This window comes from Charadrius vociferus, unplaced genomic scaffold (genome assembly GCF_000708025.1).
Source record: "Charadrius vociferus isolate BGI_N301 unplaced genomic scaffold, ASM70802v2 scaffold561, whole genome shotgun sequence".
NCBI classification, from domain to species: Eukaryota; Metazoa; Chordata; class Aves; order Charadriiformes; family Charadriidae; genus Charadrius; species Charadrius vociferus.
Window position 1 is genome coordinate 1,481,903 of NW_009646848.1, and position 9,559 is coordinate 1,491,461.

General features: G+C 41.8%; 1 protein-coding gene across 1 annotated transcript; it reads right to left on the reverse strand.

Moving 5' to 3' along the window:
- Positions 1-2,901: 2,901 nt before the first annotated feature.
- STYK1 (serine/threonine/tyrosine kinase 1) lies at positions 2,902-9,327 on the reverse strand. Its single transcript, XM_009894123.1, has 9 exons — positions 9,221-9,327; positions 8,170-8,316; positions 6,960-7,208; positions 6,393-6,574; positions 4,920-5,003; positions 4,461-4,669; positions 4,177-4,217; positions 3,795-3,891; positions 2,902-3,106 (listed from the first exon to the last, which is right to left on the reverse strand). Exons 1-9 carry the CDS (start codon positions 9,285-9,287, stop codon positions 2,902-2,904), a joined length of 1,281 nt encoding a protein of 426 aa, XP_009892425.1. The 5' UTR covers positions 9,288-9,327.
- Positions 9,328-9,559: the final 232 nt, after the last annotated feature.

Genomic DNA, 9,559 nt, shown 5'->3' on the forward strand with positions numbered 1-9,559 from the left:
CCAAAATAATTAAGAGAAAAAAAAATTAAGGCACTGTACACTTAGAAACCACAAACAGTAGAAGTCAGATGAGAAAATTTGTTTCACAGACTGATTCTGCTTCTTTTGAAATGAAGGAAAAATGTGCAAGACTTAAGTGCCTCTGATTTTTTACAAAGTTTGCATGTTCATTAAAATCAATGACCAAATATTTTCAGATAAGCTTTGTGCAGCTTGTATTATAAAATACAAATACTGAACAAGCAAACCCCCCACTTTTGTTATTAAAGACACATGCCCTTGTTCCAGGCAGACACTGAAGACACACAAGTGTATTTCTACTGGGACTTCAACCCCTCAGCTGTCCTAGGGCAAGTCTTAGCATAGGCACCACTAACTTTTCTGCAACAGCACTGGCACAGCCAGAGCCTACTCATAACCTGATTAGTCAAATCATGTGCACTCACACAAATCACCAGTGCACAACCATAGTCATTGAAATCTTTAGTGGAAACAAGTCTGCAACTCACGTTAAAATGTATCCACTGACCAATGCATGGCACGCAAATGGCTTACAAGAAAACTACATACGTAAAATTTCTCACACTATTATTTTAAGCTGAATCTTGAGTTCATATTCAGTAGCTTACTGGGCACAAGTTCACGTGCTCCATATGATTACCAGAATTATCCGTGTTGTTTGTATGTGAGACCTTGAAGTAGTGCTGTTATCATCACACTATTCACAAAATTCTGCACACTGTCACACTTGTCATAGGGTAGCTAAGAAGATAATGTCCAATATCCTGATCCTCACTGCGGAAGCCATATAGCAAAGGTGTCACCACAGAGATAAATACAGTCTACAGTATGTTCTCACCATAATCACACAACGTCATTATGCATGCTTATTCTCATTATATGTTGTTTTTACTGTAGATCAACATTTCTTATTCAGTGTACTCTTAACATTTCCACACTGTTTTCATAGCAGCTATAATAACCATGGACAGATGTCCCCCAAAAACCAAAATAATTAACCCAGCAACTCAAAAGAGAAGCACATGAACAAAGGACTTGCTCTACTCAAAGGAATGATTGGTTAAGGACCATCCCCGACAAATTCAGGTCTGTAAGGACTTTTTCCTGATGAGCATGATACACCTTTTGTCTTGGAGCACTCACTTGACCCCACAGCTACACTCTACATGAAGATGTATTACATTAACTTCTGCATCCATAGATATGCAGGTTTTTGTGTTTTAAATACAGCATCCATTCTCCCATGGAAAGCTAGAGTATAAAGCACTGGAGAAATCTCACACATTTATTGAACACTTAAAAGGCAAGAACACAACTGTCTGGAATAGGTCCTTAGTGAATGGACAGGAAACTATCCATTTATATTACCTACTAGGTACACTTTTTCCTATAGGGCTGTGCCACATAGCATATTCCCCAGGACATCTCCTCTTTGGAATAACCAACTGATGTAGTTTCCTGGGAGACAAAGGATGGTGAGAGATTTCCAGAGACCTCCTTGTGGTGGCTGCCAGGTACCCACCAAAGCCAGTCTATGACTCCCCCTCCTCAGCTGGACAGCGTAGAGAAAACATAACGAAAGGCTCATGGATTCAGATAAGGACAAGGAGATCACTCACCAATTACCATCAAAGGCAAAACAGATTTGACTTGGGGAAATTAATTAATTTATTGCCAATCAAAATCAGAGTAGGATAATTAGAAATAAAAACAAATCTTAAAAAACCTTTCCCCCCCATCCCTTCTTCGCCAGCTCAGTTTAACTCCTAATTTTCTCTACCTCCTCCCCTCCCGCAGCGCAGGGGGATGGGGAATGGGGGTTGCGGTCAGTTCATCACGTTTTCTCTTCCGCTCCTTCCTCCTCACACTCTTCCCTTGCTCCAGCATTGGGTCCCTCCCATGAGAGACAGTCCTCCGTGAGCTTTTTCAAAGTGTGTCCTTCACATAGGCTGCAGTTCTTCATGAAACACTCCAGCCTGGGTCCTTTCCATGGGGTGCATGCCTTCAGGAACAGACTGCTCGTGGGTTCCCCATGGGATTACAAGTCCTGCCAGCAAACCTGCTCCAACGTGGGCTCCTCTCCACACAACCACAGGTCCTGCCAGAAGCCTGCTCTGGCGTGGGGCTTCACACGGGGTCGCAGCCTCCTTTGGGTGCATTCACCTGCTCCAGAGTGATGTCCTCCACAGGCTGCATATCTACTGGATATCTACTCCACCATTAACCTCCATGGGCTGCAGGGGGACAGCCTGCCTCACCATGGTCTTCACAGGCTGCAGGGGAATCTCTGCTTCGGCACGTGGAGCACCTCCTCCCCTTCTTTCTTCACTGACCTTGCTGAAGGGCAAGGCTGTTTCTCTCACATATTGACACTCCTCTCTTCCAGCTGCTGTTACGAAGTATTTTTTACCATTTCTGTTAAATATGTTATCACAGAGGTGCTACCAATGTCACGGATGGGCTCAGCTTTGGCTAGCGGTGGGTGTGTCTTGGAGCCAGCTGGAACTGGCTGTATCAGACAGGCAGGAAGCTTCTGGCACCTTCTCACAGAAGATACCTCTGTAGCCCCCTCACTGCCAAAACCTTGCCATGCAAATCCAATACACTCCTTTAACTCAAGTTTCTCATTACATTTTCTACAGCTTCCTACACCCACTTTGCTCCCAAATGACCACTGGCAGAATGACATCAACAGATTGATTTAATAATAATAATTATAATAGTTTTTTGTTTCTGGCATCGAGGAGAGATCTGATATATATATTGTGTTTGAAAAACAAAGGGATCCCTCCTAGCATGCACACCTCATTCTGAGCTTGCAACGTGTCTACAAAGGTCAAAGTCGGAGACTTCTCCTTTACCAGCATGTGAAAGGGTCCTTCAGAGTATAGTGTATTCACGCACCAGACTGTGCACATCAACACCAGCAACATTAGCATAGAGTTCAGGCACCACTAATTCAGGCACCTGCAGCACTGCATGGTCATTGCTTGTCTTTATAGCTGCTTGTAGGGACCGGATCAGGTCTGCTGGACAAGGCCGGTTAGTTGCATTCCACTGCCAGCAGGACTTCATGATGCCATACCTGTAAGATGGAGAAGTAGGGAAGCACTGGGAACAAGAAGCACCAACACAAAGTTTTACTACAATCAAGTCATCTCATATTTAAAATGTCTAGAGACCTCCTCTTTTTCTGCTTCATATAAAGTTCTTTCAGACACCCTCTGAAATTTGCAACCACATAATGTGTGGGGGCAAAGACATGCAGTTGTTTGCCAGGAAGTCAACTCTAAGTAGGGGAAAAGGGAGTAAGATTGATATTTCCTTTTGAAACAGCGTTATGGAAGAAAAATGCTCTAAATATTAAAAGAAATTATGTCTTCACAAAAGGAAATATAATGCTTTAGATCTTCCCCGTGGACGATTTGTTCATTTCAGGTATAATCCTGCAACTTAGAGGAAAAAGATTATTCCAGAATAGCCCTGCACCTTGCAGGGAAGCAGTGGAGCAACAAAATGCAAGGGCAGACAAGGAAACAGAAACAAGAGCAATTTTCAAAAGCAGGAAAGAAAAGCTTTGGCAAACAAGGTTTCGTGCAGTAGAACCCAGTAAGGAGATGTGGCAGTCGTGAGAACAACTCTCCTCAGCTAACAGGTTACTGTTTTGTATAGTCTAGACTTAGAGATCTTCTGTAAGATCTAGCTTTGTATGTCTCACTTCCATTTAGCTCTGCAGATCTCAAGTTCAATTGCCGATAAAGCAAGTGGCTTACATGGCTTGCTGGCAGCTTGAGGGCTGCTTCATAATGTTCTGTCTCTGCAGGTATGACAAGATGTCAGAAGGTGGCACCTCAGGGTATGGTGGAGCACCTGGAAGGGCAAAAGGAATAACAGTAGAAAAACAATAAGGTAATGGTTGCAGATAGCAGCTTCTGTGTAAGAATGCCTGCCTTCCCTACCAAAATCCCTTTTTTTTTTTCCTTCCACAATTCACACTGACAGATAGTCTAAAAGGCATTGTCAAGCCTTTGCAAGTTGGAAAAAACAGGATGCTTATTTAAAGCACCCGACTTTACATTCCAAAATTTGGTATTTTGAGTCTTGTTAATTAGCTGTTTCCTTACATATTTCTTTATTATCATTAAATCTTCTTACCTAATGTAATCATTTCATACAGTAGAATTCCAAAAGACCATCTGCAAGACAAGAAAACATAGCAATGTGAAGTTTTCATTCTAGCTAGCTAGCTAGTTTCAATACGCACACACAACTAGGCATGACCTGCAGAAATAAGAAGAGAAGGTAGGAGCTATTAGGTGAAGCATTATGCTGGGACTAGATATGCCTTACTGTAAACTTCAGAACATGAAATGATACATAAAGGAGTGAAAGAGATAGGTCTGACAGATGAACTTCCAAGCCCAAAAACTAAATCATACATGTCTGCCTTGATGCTGGGAGGTTTCTTCAGGAGCCGCTCTGGTGCCTGCCACTTGACTGGCACAGTCTGCGTGACTGAGTTGGCACCATATGTGTGAGTTTCATAGGCCAGACCCAAACCACAGAGCTTAGCAGTGAAGTTGTGATGAAGGAGGACATTCCTGGCAGCAATGTCACCATGGAACAACTTCTTCTGTTCAAGGAAAGCCTGGAAAGTTGGAAGAGATGTTAATTATTTTAAAAGAAATTTTCATTGATATAAATTTTCATTTAGTTTATGCTTGTCTTCCATGCTGTGGAATAGAGGCATATGCTCACTCAAATAATGCAAGTATATTTCGCTTAGTTTTAACAAAGCACATCCTCAGTGCTTAGGCCAAGAAGCCTTAGGCCACCAGGCAGACTTGTGTTGCAGTCAAGCAAAAAGGAAAAAATACAGCGAATGTCAGCAGACTTACCAGAGCTGCTGCAACCTGCAGTCCAACTTCATACACTTGCCTCTCAGTGAGGTCATAGGGGATACCATCCATTGTCATTACATCCTACAGACAACAGAGCAGACCTTGGTTCAAACAAATGCCATAGCTGTAGGGTACTGGAGAACGTTTCCTTCTAATCTAATAAAATGAGTACTATGTAATCCTATGCTCTCCCAGCTAATTTCACAATTCACAGAATCACAGAATGGTAGGGGTTGGAAGGGACCTTCAGAGATCATCTAGTCCAACCCCCATGCCAAAGCAATTGGTCATAAATTGACTGAAATATAAGGGTACATGGATGGGTGATGATGAATGGATGGTGTGCTGGGCAAGACACTAGAGACACTAGAAACAACTGGTGGGTAAATTGAAGGGTGGAAAAGAGATTAATAGGTTAGGCAGAAATGGGCAGAATAACAGTGGAGAATAAGAATTCATAGAGATGAATGAAAGATATAAACTAGAATGATGAGTAGAAAAGCACATTTATAACAAATGAATGGTTATCTGCTATGAGACTAACAGCCCATTTCTTTTACTACCCTGCCTGTAACAGTGACCCTAGTTGGATGCCCAGATGAGAGAAAAAGACTAAGGTAAGCATACAGTGCTTTTCCTGTGTTGTTTTCCAGCCCTCAACTATTTTCCATTTAAGGAACTTCCTGACTGGGTTATGGTTTCAACATGTTCGGTAACCTTTGAAAGCTTATCTTCCATGAATGTATTCAGTCTTGTCTTGAACCCGTGTAAAGTTTCAGCATCCACAGCAGTCAGTGGCACGGAATTCCATTAGTCAACTGCCCACTTCATGAAGAACCACCTCCATTTTTTTGTCTCTCAGTCTTCCTCAGAGTCAGCCCTTGCCTTTACTGGCTGGAATCACCAGTAACCATCATCGGCTCACTGTCATCCCATTTTCTAGGTTATTGATACATGCAATGAACAGCACCAGGTCTCAGATGGGTGACCTTCCTCCAGTGGAAGTACCAGCCTTTCACTCTTATGCTCTGTTTCCTGTCTTTTAATCAATTAGCTACCATTCAATGACCTTCTCCCTGGTGTTGTAACTGCTCTGCTTTCTTAAAATCATTTGGATTGAGACACTGAAAACATTTTAGAAATTCAGATAGCTGTATCAACTCAATCAAAATCAATTATTCCAGTGCCTGCTATACCCTTCAAGGAACTCCAATGGTCTGCAAAGTAGGACATAGCTTTACAAAAGTATGTCAATTTCTTCCAAACTATATCATCTCAATCGAGACCGAATTCTATTCCAGTTTAGACTTGTGTAGAACTTCTTTGGTGGATGGAAAGAGTTTAGGCTGATATAGAGGGATGCATGGAGAGATGAAAAGAACCATATATGACTTGTAGACTATGACTTATGGATAGATATGTACCTAAGGAATTTAAGAAGATACTCTGTCATGGTTTCTTTTGACTCACCTTCCGACATGTCCATAGAAATGTCAACAAGTCACCAAAAGACACATCTTCCATGATCATATAAAGCGGGAGCTGGTCTACACAGCATCCAAGCAATTCAACCAGGTTCTCATGATGGCCAAGATTTTGATGGAATTTAATCCTTCCCAGGAAATCCTTTACTTGCTGAGGGCTAGCCACATCTGAAAAACAAATGAACAACAACAAAAAAAAAAAAACACCAAAACCAAACCAACAAACAAACAAAAAACCCAACAAAACACCACACACACAAAAAAAACCCCAAACAACAAAACAACAAAAAAGTCCCCCGCCCCCCTCCCAAAAAAACACCAAAAAAAATCCCAAATGGAGGCAGCAAAGAACAGGGTGAGTAGCTTAAAATCAACATGAACAGTAATCTCCTTTAGTCCTACCAAGATACTCCTACCAAAAGACCACTCTGAATAGATAACATGATACTAAACACAGATTGTTCTTGCCCAGTAATGACTGCAAAGTTCTGCCCAGAATCATGTCTTTCATACAGAGATCTGTACCAAAGTGTACCCCAGTCGTGTGCCTTACCTTGTAAGGCTTTCAATACTACAGCCTTAGTCTTCCCGGGGTTCCCAGTTTCCAGTTGTGCTCTGTAGATGCTCCCATAGCGGCCATGTTTTATCAGCTGCAAGGTGCTTGGTGAGAGTTTCTCTCGTGGTATCTCCAGTTCTTTCAGACTTAAGGATGCAGAATTTAGCAGGCTCTCCATAGATGTCTCACTCAGCTGGATATCCCATTTCTCTGTTGAGCTGGATCCCTGCTGATTCTTGTCATTCACTGACAAAAGCAAATACACAAGATGCATAAAAACAGACAGATCAACTCTTGTAGTAGGTGGCAATACATGCCCTTCCCTTTAATTTTTGCTCCATGCTGTTTTGGAAATCAGGACAAAGTAAGGAACTATTATTGTATCTTACTTATCCTGGCCCTTCAAGTGGAGGAGGAATTCATCTCCCACTCTATTCGATTAAAAGGCAGAATGAGTCTGGAGTTCTCTACTATATTTAACTATGTAAATTTTCCTAGATAAGATGCATTTGTACTTGATTCCCATGTCCTGAAGCAATGACCATTTTCTTTTACTACCAGCTACCAGTTGTTATGAAAGTGACATACACAGGGTGTTTCCACAAAGGCCTTATCTTTGTTCTCAATTGTTTCCCTTAATATAGGCTGAACAGGCTTTTTCATCTACAAAACCAAAATCAGTTCAGAACTGGATTTTCATTTCCACACAGCAACACGTGTTTGTGGTACCAACAAACCTTTCCTTACCGCCTCACCAGTGCCTGTTCTATTTCCTGTTGTCTCAACAGGAAGTGGGAGACAGAAGTTTGAAATTACATTTCTTAAATAACAATATAGAAAATGGATTAACTAGCTGTGATCTACGTCAAAACAACTGTCATTCATAATTACCCCAGTAGCCTCTAGGAGGCTGTTACATAAACACTCTTTGCAGATTTCAAGTGATGTTACCACAGTATTTTAAACAGCCTATATGGTATGTTGCTTTAGGTTTTCTCAGATCCATCTATACTACAGATTCCACTACTACTACTGCAAGTGGGGTAAATCGGGGTTCACAGTTTTTCTGATGTTTACTGGATTGCTGAATACCACTCAGGCTATTTGTAAATGCTATTCCTTAACAGACGAAGCAATACGGAAATGGGGTTGACTTCTGGCCATTGAAACCAACCCTCTTTCCTCTGTTTGAAAGACATTTTTTTACCGTGGTGTCCAGATGATGCTGATGACTGCTCCTGCTTTGCTCGCAAGCCTCGACAGTGGAGCCAAAGGATCACAGTTAGCACGATGACAAAAAGACCCACAAGGAGAACTGGGACAACAATCACTTCAGTCTGATATTCACGCACAACTATCAGCAGAAAAAGAAAATGGGAAACCAAGGAATGAGCAGCACTGCCTGATGTACATTGGTTCTGTGTAACAAAGCAGTAATAATCCATTTCAGTAACTTCCAACCCCAAAGGCACGTGTATCTATCCTCTGCTCCTTGGAATAGCAACTGAACACTGTTAGTGCTGCCACCCTGTTTTTCAAAGGTGCCAAGTATCTGAACTGCATGAAACCACTGTGACTCCCACACCTAAGGTCACTTATTTAGACGCCTTAAAACACAGGCTAGGAATTGTAGCCATGTGTAAGTATCATCCACCAGTGAAACAGAACCAGCCCTGGGAGACAGATAAGCAGGGAGATGGGAAGGGCTGGATATTACTAGGCCATCACAAATACATGTGCAATTACAGCTTCAGCTCCTTCCATTAAAGTTGTAGGGAGTATTTTAAAGAAAACAGGGTGTGGTCACCTGGTTTGGAATTTGACCAGAAGACACTGCAGTAACAAGGATGTTGCAGGTAACTAACTCTCTTATGTCCCCAGATTTGGAGGTGGTGTTATTTTTGCATAGGTCAAGACCACAGTTCAGTTCCCAAAGACGACAGAAAGTCATGAAATCAAGATATCACAAGACTGGTCCTTAGGGAAGCTGTAAGGAATCATTAATGACTATATTATGTCTCAAAGTAGAAATACTCTGAAATGGCTAAAATTATGTGAGATGAATCCCACCACAAAGGCTGCATGCCCTTAAAAGTTTCTCCCCTGAGACACAATACAGGAAAAGGTCAGTCAAATCCTTCTGTGTGGTCTGGGATGCAGGTGGAGGAGGGGAAAGGGCTTGGCCCACTTTTTAGTAAAGCTGGACTTCCTGCTCAGTATGGGAAAGCTTATTACTTAAAGGAATTCGTGAATCTTACCACATAGCTTGTCATTGCTGTTGCATTCCAGTAGCATGCGTGTGAATCTTTTTACATCCCCTGCCATGTTCAATTACAAGCAAGTGGGTCTCCAACCTCTGTCTTCTGCATAGACACAAAGAAAATTAATGAAATTTATTAGGAGAAAGGATGATTTATGAAGCAACAAGTGAGCTGAATATGGAACGTTCTACCCCTTATGAGCAGTGGTTTTGTGAAGAAGCAGTATTGGGACTTGAAGGCTTAGAGAATGATACAGGACATCCATTATCAAGTCCTATGAATGGTAGATTGCATGACCAGAGAGAATTTAAGATTAAGCTTTATCTACAGTGCTTC